The sequence below is a fragment of the Morchella importuna genome (assembly GCF_003444635.1).
Source record: "Morchella importuna strain M04M26 chromosome Unknown Morimp01GS025, whole genome shotgun sequence".
NCBI lineage: Eukaryota > Fungi > Ascomycota > Pezizomycetes > Pezizales > Morchellaceae > Morchella > Morchella importuna.
In genome coordinates, this window is record NW_025763422.1 from 246,022 (window position 1) to 264,995 (window position 18,974).

The 18,974-nt window shown below is 46.9% G+C and overlaps 4 protein-coding genes across 4 annotated transcripts; 3 read left to right on the forward strand and 1 right to left on the reverse strand.

Annotated features, from left to right (window-relative positions):
• Nucleotides 1-1,044: 1,044 nt before the first annotated feature.
• On the forward strand, nucleotides 1,045-6,121 carry LAJ45_07686 (uncharacterized protein; the record flags this gene model as incomplete). Its single annotated transcript, XM_046117242.1, has 9 exons — nucleotides 1,045-1,077; nucleotides 1,449-1,543; nucleotides 1,613-1,838; nucleotides 1,916-1,975; nucleotides 2,150-2,452; nucleotides 2,521-2,674; nucleotides 2,747-3,259; nucleotides 3,313-5,581; nucleotides 5,665-6,121. The coding sequence occupies 9 exons, from the start codon at nucleotides 1,045-1,047 to the stop codon at nucleotides 6,119-6,121; spliced, it is 4,110 nt and encodes a 1,369-aa protein (XP_045969538.1).
• Nucleotides 6,122-8,090: 1,969 nt separating this feature from the next.
• LAJ45_07687 (uncharacterized protein) lies at nucleotides 8,091-8,936 on the forward strand (the record flags this gene model as incomplete). The annotated part of the gene is made up of 1 exon (XM_046117243.1): nucleotides 8,091-8,936. The coding sequence occupies one exon, from the start codon at nucleotides 8,091-8,093 to the stop codon at nucleotides 8,934-8,936; it is 846 nt and encodes a 281-aa protein (XP_045969539.1).
• Nucleotides 8,937-10,568: 1,632 nt separating this feature from the next.
• LAJ45_07688 (uncharacterized protein) lies at nucleotides 10,569-11,839 on the reverse strand (the record flags this gene model as incomplete). The annotated part of the gene is made up of 3 exons (XM_046117244.1): nucleotides 10,569-11,065; nucleotides 11,119-11,592; nucleotides 11,650-11,839. 3 exons carry the CDS (start codon nucleotides 11,837-11,839, stop codon nucleotides 10,569-10,571), a joined length of 1,161 nt encoding a protein of 386 aa, XP_045969540.1.
• Nucleotides 11,840-17,114: 5,275 nt separating this feature from the next.
• On the forward strand, nucleotides 17,115-18,610 carry LAJ45_07689 (uncharacterized protein; the record flags this gene model as incomplete). Its single annotated transcript, XM_046117245.1, has 3 exons — nucleotides 17,115-17,417; nucleotides 17,482-17,914; nucleotides 18,231-18,610. 3 exons carry the CDS (start codon nucleotides 17,115-17,117, stop codon nucleotides 18,608-18,610), a joined length of 1,116 nt encoding a protein of 371 aa, XP_045969541.1.
• Between the last annotated feature and the right edge of the window lie 364 nt (nucleotides 18,611-18,974).

An 18,974-nucleotide genomic window follows, 5' to 3' on the forward strand; every position in this document is an offset into this window, starting at 1 on the left:
CATGCGGAGAACTTCACAACATAAGCGCTGATGCAGGTATGTACTTGGTGCAGATTCTTTGTCGCTTATCCATCGACGTCTCTGAGTGGCAAGCACCCCCGTCTATAGATGGCGGCCCTTATTAATAATGCACTTATTTCCCCCATAGTTCATTATGCTGTCATCTGCATGTTAAAAGTCGCAGTACGGCAAACTGTTCTGACACTCAGAATTTTATTCGGTTTCGTTGGGTTGCGCCAGTTTTAACGTTACAAACAGGACAAGATCTAGTTATATTTGGGCTCGTCTTGTCTCGCCAGAAACACCATCCGTGACCTTCTATCGAACGCCCAAGTACATGTATGGGTTGGTTGCATGGCCATCACATCACAAAGGATCACTCGATCACACATTATCACTCGAGAAATATTGCGCTAAATATTGCCTATTAACTTCTGAGCTGGATTCGTTATCAGCCATCGATCATATATCTTAAATAATGAATTCTCTAATCAATAATCTGCCGATATTTGTGCGCTAGATCTAACACTTCCACCTTTTGTTAAGCTTGTTGTGTAAATGATGCCGCAATGAGAAATTTCCTTCCCTTCTATCAATCGTTTCGTAGATACGTAAGGTAGTTAATTTAGTATATCATTGAATAATATTAGCCGTCCAGTGGGTATCATGGCACCATACTAGATTATCTAATGCACAACATCCCGTTGAAGCTATCAGCCACACACTCTTAGAGAGTTCTTATGACCTGTCTTAGCGCTGTAATCCATCAGCATGAAGGTACGAATTCAATTGGATCCGATCTTATCTTATCTTATCGGGTTTAACCGAACTGGAATTTTCGGCTAATCATTTCAAACAGGGCTACTTTTGTAGGTATGTACTTTTGCTTTAAACGGACTCTGATTTCGAGACTTAACGGTACCATAATGCTACATCTGACCCTAGAGTACCTACTTCATATCTTTTCTCTAGTATTCGGCTAGCTTATACAAGGGCGCTTATATACATGTAGCACAGCTCAAATTGTCGCGTCGACGCAACAATATGCAGCATCTGAAACAATTCACCAATTGGTCTGTGAGATTCATACTTAGCTGTCCTCGACTGAAGGATCAGTGACGCACCCCTACTTAACCTTTACCCCTCTCCACCATTCAAATTTGAATTTCCCCCCCTCATATCACTCTATAATACCTGACGGATATTTTATGTTCTCTTCAGAAATCGCGCTACGATAATAATATGTGGAATATAATCCTTTTAGGTCTCGGAATCATTTTATCTTTTGGTTTTCGCTCACAGCCGGCGTTCTTAGGCGGCGTTTTGATTGTGACAGGATCCTTGGGGATCGTACTAAATGAATTTGATCTTCACTTTCTCTTTCAGTTTGGAGGATCTCTTTTTATCTGCTCTTCCATCTTCTAGCAATTGCTCTTTCGCCACTTCAGATTCTATGGAGCACGTCGAAACCACCACCCAAAACAGCGCTAGGAACTGTTATCCACTATATTCCGAGTGAAGATGAGGGAAGCGCTATCGTAGAGTATGATTACTACCCAATTAACCCAACAATTCTCCGTATATATGCTAACTATCGCTGACTTTTAAAAAGTATCGTTGCTGTACACGGTCTCGGTTCGAATCCTGACTGGGCTTGGCAGCACGAGGGAACTGGGGCTATGTGGTTGAAAGATTTCCTGCCCAGCTCGTTCCCGAAGGCGCGAATTATGGCCTTCAACCATAACTCGGCGTGGAATATGAATGCGCCAGCAAAGTCTGTAGAGATCTGCGGGTCGCAACTGCTTGCGTCGCTGAATACCCAGCGACAATCGCCGGAGGTTAGTTTGCTTATTCCCACGTCTCACTGTCTGTTCCTCTCAGCTAGACATGCACTAAATATTGTCCTTATTGATAGGAAGGGGAACGTCCTATAATATTTATTGGGCACAGCTTTGGTGGGATAATAATCAAAAAAGTACTTTTATTTCCCCTAGTGGTGTCTTGTTAAACATTCCATTACCCTCCCAATGATGTGGGAAATATGGTAAATCTATGATGAAATAGAATCCTTCGCTAGAATAACACCCCCCATCTAGGCCCCGGAACCTTTGTTTAGTATAGGTCACCGTCTAACGTTTCGCGCGACTAGGCGCTCGTCACCGCCGGGCTAAGGAGTGAGGACCGTCGCTATAAATCCATCAATAAATCCATGATCGGTGCAATATTTTTAGGGGTACCCCATGATGGTTCCCGTCTTAGCCTTGTGGGAAAATTGATGTCTTACGCCACATACTGGTTAGGATCAAGTACAGAACTGCTGGAAGCACTAAAGCCCGGAGAACGGTCCCTTAGGACGTTGGACGATGAATTTCACAGAGCCTATAGAGGGCGAGACATTGTCAATTTCTTTGAGGTTAAGATGACAGCGATCGGGAGATTCCCCCTACTCATCGTAAGCCCCCTCCTTAATGATTAAATGAGCCTGGGACTAGCTACGAGTGAGTTCTGATTTTGTATAAGGCGGTGGATCATCATTCTAGTACTTCTGCCGGCATTCCAAATATTGCTTTAGAGGCCGATCATGTCGGAATGAACAAGTTTCACTCACCGCAAGACGAAAATTACAAGCTTTTGGTTCATGAAATCCGAGGCATGGTGGAAAAGATAGAAAAAGGTCAGTCTCATTATCTTACTCTGAGACAATTTGAGAGATGCATCCATGATTCTAATTGATGATTCAATGCAGCAACGGTTACTCCGGTTGATGAGAGCGAAGTCTGTTTACGGTCTCTCGATTGGGAAGGGTCAGGGAACCGCCAAGCTGCAATAGAACCAGCCTACAAAGAAACACTTGGTTGGGTAGCATCCAATCCAGTTATCTCTGAGTGGCTACAGCGCAAATCGAGGATCCTGTGGATTTTAGGAAAGCCCGGCTCTGGGAAATCAACACTATCAAAGTTTCTTTTCGGGCTCCTGAAAAGATCACAGGATAATCGGAAACCCGGCCAAGCAATATTAACCTTCTTCTTCAGCAATCAGAGTATACATAACGATTTCAATATATCGGATGAGGGCTGTCTTCGTTCTCTTCTATTTCAACTCTTGCAGCAGGTACCGGAATTGTTGGAATATATTCTTCCCAAATATCAAATGAAAAGAGCAGCAAAGGCACCAGTTGTATGGCATATTGAGGAACTCAGAAGTCTTCTAATCTCAATGCTTGGGGATTCTCGTTTTAGCTCGACTCGCATCATCATAGGTAAGCTCAAGCCCGTTTTCCATACGGGCTACGATCCAATTAACAAGGAATAGATGCTTTGGATGAATGTCATGACCATTATAAAATACCCCTCCTCGATTTCATAACTGGCGATATGGGCCGTCTCGAATCCCTTCAGATAATCATCACAACGCGAATGCACCCAGAGTTTTGCAACTATCTGGTCGGCTCTCCTCAACTCAAGCTAGAAGCGGAAAACAACAAAGATATAGAAAGCTATCTTAGCTTCAGATTGAAAAGCTTGAGCCGCAGTTTTTCGCTTAAGGAGTTGGACGCACTGGTAAAATCAGCCACTCTCCATGCACACGGAGTTTTTCTTTGGGCAGAGCATATTATTCCGATCTTGAAGGAACAGCCGCCCGATATTCCCATCTCTGAGTTGGAAGATTTTCTTCTTCGTATGCCAAAACCTATGCAAGATATGTACGACAGTATATTGCAGAAGTTGGAATTGGCCCCAATAGTGGAATTCGATGAAACCCGGAGAATGCTCGAATGGGTATTGTTTGCAGAACGACCTCTGAAGTTAGACGAGTTCCGTTTTGCACTTGCCGTCGGCCTCTCTCCCGGTTTTACCTCGCTGGCTTCACTGGATGAGGCCTCATACCTTCCTTCGTTATCTGAAATGGAAGCACGGATAAACAGGCTCAGCGGCGGTCTATTAGAGGTCGGGTTACCCGAAGCGCCTACAGAGTCTACAGAGCCTACGTCCGGCTGGGAATCTTTCAGCGCCCTGAAGTGGAATATATTATCAAATTCCGGTACGACGCAAAACCAGAAGGATGCGGGAAAGGATGGTTCTGAAAACCATGTTGTTCGTTTTATGCATCAATCCGTGAAGGAATTTCTTTTGGAGAGGAGAGTATCCTCCGAGACATGGATAGATCCTAAAAAGGCACATAGGAATCTTGCCAGCGTATGCATTGCTGCTGCGACTAGCCCCGACTTTCCAGACAAGCGCGAAAGATCATACTTCAGTATAGGGCACAAAGAAATACCATTCCTCAAATACGCGACGGATAACTGGGAGATACACGCTTCTTCGGCCGACGTGGAAGGAGATCGACAGATGGAAGCTTTTGGCTGGCCTGAGAGTCGCGCATTCTCAGAGTGGTTCTCGGCGAGGAATGTCCGCTTCGATGAGAGGGAATGGATAAAAGGGTATCCCGACGTTGCCTGCTTCCCATTGACTATTGCAATGAGGTCTGGATTGCTTTCAGACATAGAGTTCTTTTTGGAGGCACCACTTTCCGACCTTGATTATTTTATGTCTGCCTATGCTGCCCAGTATAGTCTAAATAGTGATAGGGATAGATATCGGGAAGAAATACTAGCATATTCCCTTGCAACCGCAGTGGCAATAGGCTATGAAAAGGCAGCTAGACATCTTATTGAGTGGGGTGCGGATGTCAATGCGGTCGTACCTTACACCCGTATAAGGATCCTTACAGCTGCTGCCGAAAAGGGACAGAACAAGATGATCAAACTCCTCGCCGAGAAAGGCACCCACTTCAATTATGCGCAGGGGAATCCACTTTTATCAGTTATCAAAGCCAAACCCGAAAATTTAGAGACTTTACAATCTCTCATCGATCACGGCATCGATCTCAACGCCCGAGGCATAAGTATTCGAGAAGTTTCGGAGCATGATGTAGTGAATCGCGCAATACTGAGCGGGACAAATGACGAGATCTACGATAGTCCGCTTCAGGCAGCTATACATGCTATTTATGAAGGCGGCAGCGAAAGTGTTGTATCCCTACTGCTCAAAAACGGTGCAGATGCTAGGGATCAATGTTTCTACCGACCAAACGTCGACTACAAACTCAGAGAAGCGACTCCCCTCCATACCGCTACCTACTACAACTATATAGAAATTATGCAAAATCTTATTAAACTTGGGGAAGATGTGAATGTCATTGCGGGCTTGTATGGGACTCCGCTGCATGTTGCGGCGTCTTTCGGCCATGAGGATGCAACGCAACTACTTCTGAATAATGGGGCGAAATTTATAACCGGAGTTGGGATTTTTGGTACTCCTTTACAGGCAGCGGCCTTTGGCGGGCATGCAGGGGTGGTTAGGCGGCTCCTCGAACTCCCAGAGACGGATGTGAACGACCTTTCCGGGTGCTATGGACATGCACTACATGGAGCAGCGATCAGTGCCAATAAGGACGTGATGAGAGATATGTTAAAATTGGACAAGCTTGCGATAATTCTCTGGAATATGCATGGGGAGTTCTACATGGAGGAGCGCTACATGCAGTACTTTGACTGGGAGGCTTGGATGGGGCACAGATGGTACGAAAAGACTGAGGATGGCATACAGCACAGGAGGGAAGAGCCAATGTTTAGCTGGCAGCAATCTGAGTCACTCAAATTAGGCCCCCGAATATTCAATACACGGATACGCCGGAGGAGCGAGAGAAGCTACGACACCCTCTTCTAGAGCGCGGTAATAAAATATTTAAAGATACCGAAGAACTCATTACAGTACTCATCAATAGCACACGTTTTGTTGGCTACTTTGTGTATCCCTTACGTCCCATAGAGCAGAATTCGCCAGCTAGCTTGATTGACCCACCTCAGAGACCACGGCCGGGCTATCAGCTTGCTGACTTTAAACCTCCCATACCAACATCCGTAGACAAAGAACCGGATTTTATCGGAAGAGCCTGGCGCCTACCGGAATTCTTCTGGAGTGTTGTCGATCGTCCGGTGAAAAAGTCTACCCAATCATCGGCCTCTCCAGGAGAAAACCCAAGCACGAGTATCCGTGGCGGAGGCAACCTGCTGGAAGAAAAATACAAACTTACCGATGGTGTCTCGGAGGCAGTATAGTGATATATATACATACATGGATATATAGGCCCTTTCTGCATCTGTAAATCGAGTATTCATATAGGCTTCTTTTCCCCTTGGGTCACCGATTTTTGTTAGCCTATTCAACTGAAGGAATACATGTATGTTTATAATTTATCAGATATGTTTTAGTATTAACAAACCCCTTGTGTAGCTGGTTGATTGCAAAGAGGACATGGAGATCTAGAAATATATATACCATCGCATAAAGCCTTTTCTTTCGTGTAAATACCTTAGAATTTCTTTGAACTGATCGAATATTCGTATCATAATATATGTAATACACACACATATATTTCTTTTAGCACCGCTGGATATCAATTATGTGAGAGTGCGCATATATCGTGGGAAGTCTTTACTACACATGCGTACCGCTCCTCTAAAACTACCCCCTCTTATATCATTCATTTACCATGACTCTAAGCCCCTCTTTTATATGTGCAGCCTCACTTAAAAGTATCATTCACAACAGATTTATAGACTCACATAAAAAGTTATTTTGACAACAACTATAACCATAGTTAATTTCTTAAATTTCATATAGATACTAAACTAATGGTCCTCTACAGATCTATGATTTTATTTATTGGATATACTATGGTTTAAGATAGTTGTTGGTTGGTTGGTTGAAAAATCTGATGCGGGTGAGGAGGGGTGGTTTTGCAAAATTCAATCGCGCATGATCGAACTCCCCACGAGTAATATTACACAAGTACCTACACCGCGCAGCAGTGCGGGGACCGAAAAGGCGTTAGTTACATTGAGTCTGAATTTGATATTACGCTTTTGCCCTCCTTATTTCTTCCCACACACACGCTTTCAGGCTAGTCGTGTCAATTAATTGTGATCAGATAGGTTATGTCAGTTACGAGACAAAAGGCTGGCTATAAACCAGTTACGCTAGCAGACAGGTTTCTTGACCCGGTCCGGGTCCAAACCCAAACACAGCAATGCGCCAAGAAACCTTGCACAACAACGCCGCGCTTTCGCAGCCCCCCTAAAAGAAATTTACCCCAGGTGAGATTCGAACTCACGACTTTCGCATAGCTGCATACAAGTTACCCCATACGGAGATGTTACTTTGTATAAGAACGACACGCTAACCGCTGCGTCACGGGGGTATCCAGATGCCTGTCTGGTGCTGAAAGGTGCCTTTTGAACCCATCAGTGCTTTTCTTGGCTGCAGAGTGAGGGAGGGCCGGGGAGAGGTTAATTAACTGCGGTTAGGAATAGGGGGAGGGTGTTAACATTGCAGAGCAGAGCTGATTTTACCCCCGCGGTGGAACTCCGGGTGGGGAGGGAGCGGTGGTGTCACCATCACCACCACACAACGCCGCGAACTGCGACTACATGTACATATAAGATTCACGACGACTGCGATGTCGCTGGGTGAATTGGTTGCAGATTCGGGGTCGCGATTGATGGAGCTTTATAAGCTGTGAAGTTCTTCGCTTTCGCTTTCGCTTTCACTTTCGGTTTTCTAGCTCTGCTCACGACCCTTACAGCTAGATCTAGAGCTGTGTCTCAAAATAGACCCCACGCATCCTCCCCCACAGTCCCACGCCGAAACTCCTATTGACAGACTCTGACTCTGACTCTGAGCGCAACTAACTAACTAGCCAGCTAATTAAGAGTCTCGTTTACACACAAAAACATGGGAGCTGGCCTTCATCCCCACTGCAGCGCCCCGACGACAGGGACGGTGAAATTGCACGAATTGCACGAATTGCATGAAGTGCATGAATCCCCACTGAAGCTCTCCGACAAAGAGACAGCTATGAGTCAATTGTAATTCTACGCTAGGTCTTTGCGAGGGAGAAAGAAAGTATAAATATCGTGCCCATTGAGCAGAACAGACGAGCAGGCAAACAAGCAATTGCGCAGGCAGACAAAGGACTCATCTCTCTCTTTCTCTCTCTCCACACACACACACATACACATCGCAACAATGGCCTCCCCCTCCGCACCAGAAACCGACCACTGGTCCTCCACCAGCTACACCCTCACCGCGCCCTTCGTCCCCCTCCTCACCACCCGCCTCACCACCCTCCTCGCCCCGCACGCCACCAACACAATCCTCGACCTCGGCTGCGGCGACGGCGTCCTCACCGCCCAGCTCTCCCAAAAATGCAAACACATCCTCGGCCTCGACGCCTCCCCGTCCATGCTCGCCACCGCGCAGCAGCAGTACTCGACCCCCAACACGGCCTACGAGCACCTCGACTGCCGCTACCTCAAAGCCTTCGCGCAGCGCCACGAGCACCGCTACACAAAGATCTTCTCCAACGCCGCGCTGCACTGGATCCTCCGGGACCCGGAGACACGGGCGGATGTGATCCGCGGCGCCTTCGAGCTGTTGCAGCCCGGGGGTGTGTTTGTTGCGGAATTCGGCGCGCATGGGAACGTGGCGGAGGTGCATACGGCACTGATCAGCGCGCTGGTGCACCGCGGTGTTGATATTAGTGCAGCGGTTGCGGCGTCTCCGTGGTACTTTCCGACGGAGGAGGGGGTGCGGGTGTTGTTGGGTGGGGCGGGGTTTGACGTTGAGGTTGTGGAGACGGAGTTGCGGCAGACGGTGCTGACGGAGGTGGAGGGCGGGGGCGTGGAGGGGTGGGTTAGGTTGTTTGGTGACAGCTTTTTGAAGGCTGTGGGGGAGGGGGAGAGGGAGGGGGTGGTGAGGGAGGTTGTGCAGGTGTTGGAGGGGGTGGGACGGAGGGAGGAGGGTGCAATGGCGGTGAATTATGTGAGGTTGAGGTTTGTGGCGAGGAGGCCGGTGGAGCAGGAGCGGTTGTAGAATAGTTGAATAAAAGTGTTTTGTCTGGGGTTGATACTGCGTAGTTCAAGAAATATCTAGCCCTAACCTGTAGACCCATTAATAGTGATGCACCGATTAAAGGATCTAGGGACTACCCGACCTTTAATAGCAGACACTCACTTGTAGATACATGTACCCACAAGTACCAACCTGCTCATCGCAAAACAAGACTCCCCATCCTGAGCCGAGTGAGAACCCATGACTCCACATCCTCAAAACATTCCCCCAGCCAACCTCAAAGACTTAAGCCTCACCGCTCCTAGTGTAGATATACGCTTCCTTAGTTTTTTGTAATTGGCTCTGTAGGCACAACGCGGACATTAAAACCAGTACGCAAGTCTATCCACGGTCACGAGATCTCACTCGATTGTATGCGCCTTCGGTGCTGTACTATTGATCGACTGACTGGTTGGTGCTGCACCATCTATACAGCTGCATCTGGTAGCTACTCGGAGTGGCTCTCTGGGTGACGTTAAGGCGGTGTGTTCGTAGTTAGTGCGTGTCACCCAGAGAGCGTGCAGATTCATAAAAGATTAATAATAACCCGAATCACACCACATAATTAACTATTTACAAGAGTACAAGCGCAAAAGGAACAGGCCCCTTTTATAGTAACCAAAAACGATGCAAATAAACACATTGTCAAGACAAGCAGACTCGTTTGCGAGCGTGCGGTATACCCCATACGAGGGATTCAAAAGCTAAGGCACCGTCACCCCCACCCGGCCCCGCCCAGTCCGGCCTACCCCCCATCGCGCCATGGTCCACACGCCTTGTTCCTCTGACTGACACCTACGTGACGGAGCGACCTCGGATTCTTTACCAGCTACCATACCGCCCTTGGTGCGGCGCCAACCCTAGTACTATAGCCATAGATGGCCAATCCCCCCCACCCCAAATACGCTATATCCAGAGACCAGTCGGTGTATATCTTCCCCGCAATACGCTCCTCTTCAACTATATGTCAACAGTATAGTCTCCCTCCTTCCTACCCCACGGACGCGCGGGATTGCAATATGCTCCACTACGGACCTATAGCTACCGTGCTTTTTAGGTCGGTTCTTCACGGATTCTCACTCGCGCCCGCTCTCCCCGATTGCTAGCGTCATCGCACCCACTACATACATTTGTCTATGGGCGGATAGATGGGGCGAGTGAGGGCTTATGATTCACATAATGTCAAACTGTGATGCTGCATCGGCGCAAGAATCCTTTTTATTCGTCCTCCCGCAAGAGCTTACGGTACAGGTACTCGGGCGGTAAGATTCCACAAGCTAAGGAAAGCTAAAGATACACCGCCAAGCCAGCATTCACTCCCAAATCTTCCCGCCCGTCCCTCCTACGACACAAAATCCCACAGCTAGCAGCGCAGTTGAGTAAATCCTTTTCAATTCCCTCCCTTTTTTGATAACAGACGGTATCGCTAACCACCAACCACCGCAACAGCTATACAAAGCACGAAACAACAGCCAACAACATAAAAGAAAAACAAAAAATAGGAAAAGAAAAAAAACAGAAAAAAAGTAATAACACAAAAAGGTTATATTAACTATTGTACCCCTCCCCCCTCCCTCCCCTGCCCCCGCCCCCGCCCCGGTCCCAAAACATCAATTACTCCTCCTCATCCTCGCCCAACTCCGAAATGACCTTCTCCACAATCTGGATCAGCTCCGAGATACCCGGCCTCTCACTCGGCTCCACCTTCAAGCACATCCTGACCACGTCCTTCACGCTCTCGCTGACCTTCTTCTGCCCCGGCTTCCTACCGCCGAGACGACCTTCCTCCGGGAACGTGTAGCTCCCCGAGCAGACTGCGAGCGCGAGACTCCCGCCAGACTCCTCCGTGGCTAGCTCGAATGGGGAGTGGCCGTATAGGGCGCAGTACAGGGTGCACCCCATTGACCAGATGTCGACCTTGTCGTCGAGGACGGAGCCGGTCTTGACGTCAAAGAGCTCAGGGGCACGGTAGGGCATTGTAGAGTTCTCGGCGGCCGAATCTTGGACGGAGAGGGCGAGGGTGCGGGAGGTAATTGGTGTTGGAGAGGGGGTCAGGGAGCCGAAATCCATGAGGATTGGGGTTAAGCCGTCATCATCAATCATCACGTTGCCTGTTGTCTTATTAGCGGTGGTAGCAATTGGGGGGGAATATTCTATCACTAACCAGGCTTGATATCACGATGTGCATACGCCCTAATATCACCCTCCTGCCCACCCTCCCTCTGGCTCCGCACCTCACTCGACATCAACGGCTGCGCCCCCTCCTCCTCCGCGCCCTCAACCCCGCCGCCAACCCTCGCGCCAGGCTCCTTAAGCCTATGCTGATGCAGCGCCTGCAGGCCCTTACACACGCCCAAAAACAGCCTCATCAGCTTCCCCTCGGGGAAGACCGTATGGTTGATCAAGTTCGCATTAATCGCATCTTGCAGGTTCCCCCTCCGAAAGTACGGCAGCAGGATATACACCGTCTTCTGCGTGCCGTCGTCCTCGCTGTCGCGCCCAATCATCGTGGTCCCGCTGCGGCCAGAGTCGGTCGTGATGGTGTAGTCGATCGACTTGATTATGTTTGGGTGCGAGAAGAGCTTGTAGGCTTCGACCTCCTTCATTGCGCGCTGGACGGACTCCTGGCCGAACGGGCCTATGGGGTGTTAGCTTTGAGGGGCGAGGGGGGGGGGGGGCGTGGGGGGAGGGTTACAGCGGATCTTCTTGAGGGCGTAGAGAGCGCCGGAGGTGTCTTGCACGAGGTAGACATACGAGAACCCGCCCTCGCCGAGTAGCCGAAGGATCTTGAAAGAGCGGTGGTTTATGGTTAGGTTTGGTGACGATGGGAAGCATGACATGCACGTTGTCATGGAATATACGAGATCGAGGAAGTATTGTGTCATTTTGGGCGGGCGGTCTGGAAGCTATGTGGTATGGGAGAAAAAGGTATGATGTGAATCTGTCTTTTTTTATTTTCCCCGCGCAGCGGTGGTGGTGTGAGCTAGATAGCTGGAGAGATGGGTGAATGGGGTCGTTGAATGGGGTATTATTGCGATGCAATGGGAGCTGTTGTGGGGGTATGGTGGTAATGCGGAATTGTAGATAGGTAGGCAGGTACAAGTATTGTGGTGTTGTGGGCTTTGGGATGGGATTGGCGGTTGTGGAGAGCTTTGTTTCCGGCAGAAAGAGAGACATAGCCTCATGGCCGCGTTTGCGATGGGGGAGCTTGGTATCACGTGACGTATTAGATAATGCGCTATTTATAGATCTGTGCTGAATGTGTCCAGCTGTGGATATTGGTATGTAAATCTGGCTCTCGAAGGCTTAGTAGAGAGAATGTGGCTGATTGTTTTCATAACTCAAGGTGGCTCTAATTAGCTAAACCAACAACGTTTAGCATCTGGCGTCTGCTTGAATCCTTCAAACTCCTCGAGCTACCAGGAGGGAATGCAACCGTCCGCCTCACTTCAGGTGGTGATTGTAAGAAACTCAAAGGCCTGGTTGATTTCTGGCTCCTATGACAAAGCCAAACAAAAGACGCGTGGATGAATGCAACGACTAAAGAGACACTAGCAAGGATGAGTCTGCAATGTGTGTGTGCGTTATATGTGTGAATCGCAACTTCTAGTGATGATACCGGCTACAGTAAAGAACAGCGGCCCTACAGGAACTAGAGTCCTCAAAAAAAGACACTTTATTATGGCCAAAAAGTAATGGAGAAAGGACAGTTTTCAGAGGTATATCTCAAGTTGGTCCGAGATATTGCTATTAAGCCATCTTGGAATGAAGCCAGCGCTTAGAATGGACGAACCCCGATTCTGCTGTGAAAGTAAGAACTACAAGAATGGTTGCATTCAATTATTTATGATCATGGTATCTCACTCGCCGTTTGTAGGCCGATGCACTATCGGTCGAAATGTCATGTTTAAATTTTACTCTTTTCTCTAGTTAGATTTATATGTAGCAGGGAGGTAAAAAGAGCTTGGACCAAGGGATCCTGGATACTTAATTTCGTTTTTACCACTGTCAAACCCTGTGCTGCATCTGAACTCAAAACTTCATTTCTCACTGATTCAATTGTTGGTCAGTGTTCTAAAAGGAAACACGGCACGAGAACAAGCCTGGGTTTCCATTGATCTGAGTACACAGAACTCTAGCAGCATAAAAATCATGACGATGGGAAGGGAAAAAAAAAAAGGACAACATATCAGCATGCATGCATCCTTGCATGACCCCATTGACAGGACATCTTCCCACATCCCTTAGATCTCTCTTCGAGGTTTTTCCGCAACTCTTCACGCTAAATTGCCCTTTATATCACCGTTTCACGATTAACCTTCTCCCCGTGATCATGGATCAATCGGACAAACTACTATGAGAATTTGTATTATCTCTAGATTTTCCCCACCATACCACCTCCCTTGTTTGACCAACTGGTATGTTTCTATTGCGCCTTGCCATCAAAGTTACCCTATTTAGACTTCCTTTAAAAAATCCGAGTGACCAACTATGATATCCACTTTAAGGATCATCATATCTCACTCGCCCATTGTTCAGTGACGTATGGTGCTTGGCATGGCCAGATAAGAACCGAAAATCACCCCACATTGTCGAATCTTGCTATAATGGGGATATAAATATGACAAATTTATATATATCAGTGTATTCCTACAGTGCGCAGACTCTAATGGTTAAAATAAGTCGACGGACCTATCAGATAGCTCTCAAACCTGGCTCAAGTAGGTTGTTGCATGGTGTTTAGCTGTTAGTACGGGCTCCTTCGAGTATCATTCCCGACCTGCAGACATATGCTGGCTACCCGTCAGGTTCAACTCCATTTATTGGAATCCCAGCAACAGAAGATCCTGGCTTCAAAGCAGGGGTGGGAGTAGTGGTTGAGGTGGTACCACGGCACCCTTATAACTTTCATAAAAAAACCAATTGTGATGGTTAATTTATTATTTTCGTGGGAAGGAAGATATAGGACGGGGTTATGGGGGAGTAGATATGTGTAGTATTGGGGAACAACTGGAGGGACCCGCCAGGTTTGGACAAGTGAGCTGAATGCGCCAGGTCTAACTAGTGTAGAAACTACCTTATATAGAGTATATAGTTGAATGTCTCAATAAGGATGCCTACATATGAATTTTGTTGGATCCTAATAGTGTGATCCTAGCGGATTAACGCATGTAGTTATTATAATTTGCCACCAATAAAGCCAAGAGAGATCAGCGTCCTAATAGATCATATCATTATAGCGACAATGCTTCATGCATAATGCACTTCAAGTAACTGTCGTATCACCTTAGTGAACAAATTGACTGGTCACTTCTTAAGGATGGAAGAAAACACACTCATTTGGCGACAGGAATGTTGCCACAAGTGACGACTGTAAAATCTTATGAGATATCAGTTAATCAAGTCATTGGTATCTTGGTGGCCAGGGCCGAAGGGCCTAATAGATATAGTGACATCTTAATGGCCACTAAACCCAGGGAAAAGACGAATAGCCCCTATATTTTGATATCTTTTCCAGATTTTCCATGACCTTTAGTCTCCGTCAGAAAAAGGTCTTCATCGACGGGTTATGCGGTTAAGAGACTTGACATATGTGTTACTAATGCTGATAGTACCAATGAGTTCAAATTGTCCTCTTATAGTTGTGTACCGTGGTCATAGTCGTAAGGCCTTATGATATAATATCGTCCGATTCTTGGTAAAAAAATATACTAGCAAAGACGCATGGTCTCCAGATCCCGTGGCTCTTCAACCTTGGTCCTCCCGCCATGATGCTAGAAAAACAGCCTACACGTGACCCGATGATTTTGCGTCTTTGCTAGTATATTCGAGGTCCTTTTATAAATGTCTGCCAAATGAAAACATTTTTTCCTGGACCTGAATCATCTATATATAACTTTCACGATTAACTTAGCATGACTTCGATATAAACTTTTCCGAATATTCGTATGGTGATTATGGATAGGTGGAGGGGCGGTAATGATAATTATGAGGATTTTAGTGCTGGACGAATCCCTTACTCTGTAGCTCCGGCCAAGGCGTTACCAGAAAGTCTCGGCGTCCCGGAAAATTCTCTGAGTGGCCAGAAAGAATATTTCCTAAATAAAAAAGCGCAGAGTCCAGTCCAGATCATAATGGTGAGCTCTAGTGATATAGAGTAGAGTAGGAAGGAGCAAAGGGTAGGTGAATATATAGACAGTTCTTAACGACCTGCCCAGAGTTGCCTGCTCTCGATAAGAACCAATTATGTATGTATTACAACCCCAATGTCCAGATGCCTGTGTGGAGTTACTGTAGAATTATTACTTGCCATGGAGTACTGATGGTCTGGTACCATTGGAAATTGTGTTGTATTCGGGACTTCATACACTGCAGTATCATTCGTTCAACGGTTCTGAGTCAAAAGCCTTATGAAACTGATAGTGCAAAAGCTTGACCCCGCTATCTATCTCTAAAGGCACACCCATCGCGGATATGTCAATCCCCAAGCTCTCAACGGCGGCTGAAAATTGAACTTCGAGATGGGGGCTTTGCCTTACTCAATGCAGCTAATACAGTTTAGAGCCTCATCGCGCTAAAGAAAGAAGCGGGTTCGTAGCGGGACATTACGTCACTCCGTGGGAGAGCTCGCCAACCACAGAGAAGAGTCGCATTCCTTCGTTTCTTGAGCGCCTGTAGAAGTTCAAGCAGCGAATGAGAGATAAACCACCATCACCATCATGATCATGCAGGGTTCGCAAGGGGGTTATTTGTTTGACCGGTCCCACAGTGGGGTCCTCCCAAGGATAGCCTATCATCGACGTCGGCGCGCCATCAGTAATCACTCGATCTCGTCGATTTCCTTGGCAGCAGTCGGCATCCTCGCACTTTCTGCTTTTGTTTTTTGCAGTTGCCTGTTGGAAGCCTTTGGACGTTGAGGTTGAGTTCATGCATGTCTCATGCATCTCCCATTTGTCAGCGTTAGCTGGAGCCTCATAATACGAGTGAACTTACGTCATTGTGGGTTTTGACAGATTTTCCCCTCCGCTTTGCGCCGGAGATAACTAAAAACGAATCTCCGGATGCGTAACACTTGCTGTTAAAGAAATATGTTCCTGGAGGAGTGCACGTGTTTCAGGTGTGTAAGTACATGTAGTTAAACGCTCCTCTCAGGTAGAGAGAGACCTTGGTGAGTGAAGGTACCCCGGGTGAACTGCTCAGTCGTGTTCCTATCAAAAACCGGCTACTTTAACATCCGGGCAATTCGCAATTGGGAGGTCAACTGTAGTAATCAAAGTTAGGGTTATGTGTCTGTCAGTCTACCCCTCACCCATACAGTCAGAGTTATACAAGCAGGTGAAGTGTGTCTGCAGGCATCAGTCTGGTATGTACTACGGGCTCTCCAATTGATGATGCAAAATTCACACGGAACCCGGACGGACAGAAAGTCCGGACAACATTTCGAAATTTCATGCACCACCAGACTTTTAGTTAACAAACTCACCATTGAGTCACCAACCACAACATGTGTTCTTTGTTCTTGGCAGCAGAACATCCATGTTCGGAACCAAGGACTTCCGAATACTTTTGCTCCCCAGCGATGTGACTGACGGCATGGATTTTTTTTCTTTCTGAAAACACTCAGGAATGTGCTCGCGTGCTCGACTACAACTGGTGAATTTAGTGAGGGATCTAGGGTGGAGATGTCCGGAAATCCCGGTACTCTGTTCTGTTACATATCCGCCGTTAGAGTATTCGGGTTGACTAGGTAAAATAGACCGTTGTTACTCACAAGATCTGCTGTTAAGACAGTGCTGATATTTCTATTAGTGATATTGTGCCGGTTCTTGGTTGGGCTTCCGAGGTGTAAAGGATGTTTGTTGGTAAATGGTTAGATTAACACATGATCGCCTCTGTTCATATTTGTGTGCCTCCATTTCTTTCCCTTTGTCCTTCCTTTCCCTCTTCCTCTCGGCGCCTTTCATTTCTCTCTTGTCACCATCTCTCGCAGAAAATAGGGTCTGCGGTCTATATATACAAATCTAGGGCTTAGTACCAATCACGTCACCAGAGGCACCAGAGACTTGAGAGGACCCTGTGATTCAATCAACATCTTTGCCTCTTTTTTATGCAAATATTTCTTCATATCTCTAAATAGATATAGGACGGTGATCATTGAAGATGGACGCCTTCCTTGAACCGGTGATAGTATTCAGCATTCTAACTGCTGGAGTCATATTTAACCGCCGCCGCTCAACAATTGTTCGTGATCAGAGAGATGGATCATGGTCACCAAGTTCCACTTCCTCGTCAGAGGGACTACTATCCGGACCAGTAGTCGAGGCGCAATGGAGAGAGCGCAAATTTCTGGGAAAGAAAGTTCGCAGCAGGAACACCATACGCTGGAAAAACAGCTTTGTTTCGAGAATATTAAGAAAGTTTCCATTTCTGGTTGAGGTTTGGTACTGGCTACTAGTTTACTGGGTGAGTACAACCATATATTTAAGAGCGGGTGATGATTTGTGATCTTATCTAACAAGAAGCACAGACCTATCAACTCGCCCGCGCCTTCAGCGCCGTTACTCTACAGACCGACACTGTCGTAGCTGCCCGTGAGCATGCGTTATCACTCATTCGCCTCGAGCAGCGCCTCAACATCTTCTTGGAGCCGGCCATTCAGGCGTACTTCCTTCCCAGGCCAACAATGTTGAAGACTATCAACATGATCTACTCATTTATCCATATTCCGGGGACAATTACGTTCCTGGCATGGCTGTACCACTATGCGCCCACTTCACTGTTTGAGGCAAGAAGGAGAACATTGGCGGTGTGTAACTTGATGGCATTTGTGGTCTTTACGGCATGGCCATGTATGCCACCTAGGTTGCTCCCAGAAGAGGATGGGTTCTCGTTTGTGGATACTGTACACGCGGGGAAGGTGGCGAGTGTGTGGACTACGAATAAATTCTGCAATCAACTTGGTAGGTTCTTTTTCCACTTTTTTTTCTCCTTCGATTTGCATAAAGAACCCTCACTACGCCTGAGGCGTTATGTTCCCCTCTTTGAGAATTCCTCGCAGTTGGAGCTTCCCTTTTAGAATAGGCCGGGTCTCGGATTAGAGGGAATGTAGGACAAGAAGCTTAGGAAAGCCACTTTGGCAATCAGAAGCTCGGAGGATTGTCTTATCCCTTTAGTCTGAGACATACAACGTCTTTTCGAGGATTACCGGGGAGAGAAAACTCGATTTTCTCCGTGATTTGTCATGATGTCAGACATTTATTAACAAATTCTCTGTAGCTGCGATGCCTTCGCTTCATTTTGGATATTCGTTCGTAATTGGGCTTACAATTGCGACAATGCCACCAACTTCTTCGCTCCATGTCAACAAGTTGAGAAGACGGATCATGCTAGTTGTCGCAGGAATGGCATACCCAACAATCATCCTCGTGGCTATTTTGGCAACGGCGAATCACTACATCCTCGATGCCGTGGCTGGATTCTTCGTGGCGCTGATCGGATGGCATATCAATGGCATTCTCTTGAATCTCTTGGTAATCGAGGATTGGGCATTTTATTTCTTGAGGGTTCATAAGCCTGCAAGAGAGGCAGATCTCGATGGAGCCCAGATTGTCATCGATAAAGGAGATGATGAAGAGGATTGGTGGAGGAAGGCTTAATATGTGTATTTTTTTGCATTGGGCTGAGCTGATGGTGGGGGCTGAGGTGATTTTTCCTTTCTTTTCGAATTTCTTTCGGTTATTCCTTTTGTCAAAGAGGTTTCTTTTGTCCTTTGCTATTTCTTCCCAGCACAAGATAATGTTTTGCATGTACATTAATGTTGGCTGTGATGAGGAGTTCATGATTTAATAAGATTCGGGAAGACTACGATATTGTACGTAACGAACGACGAACACATAATTCCAGCCGTTTAACTGGTTTATGGATGAATGAATGGCTGAAGGTTTTGTATATAAATTTACCCGCCCTCGTAGGTGAAAGAAATCGCATATAATTGAACATTTCTACTCATCGACAAGGTTT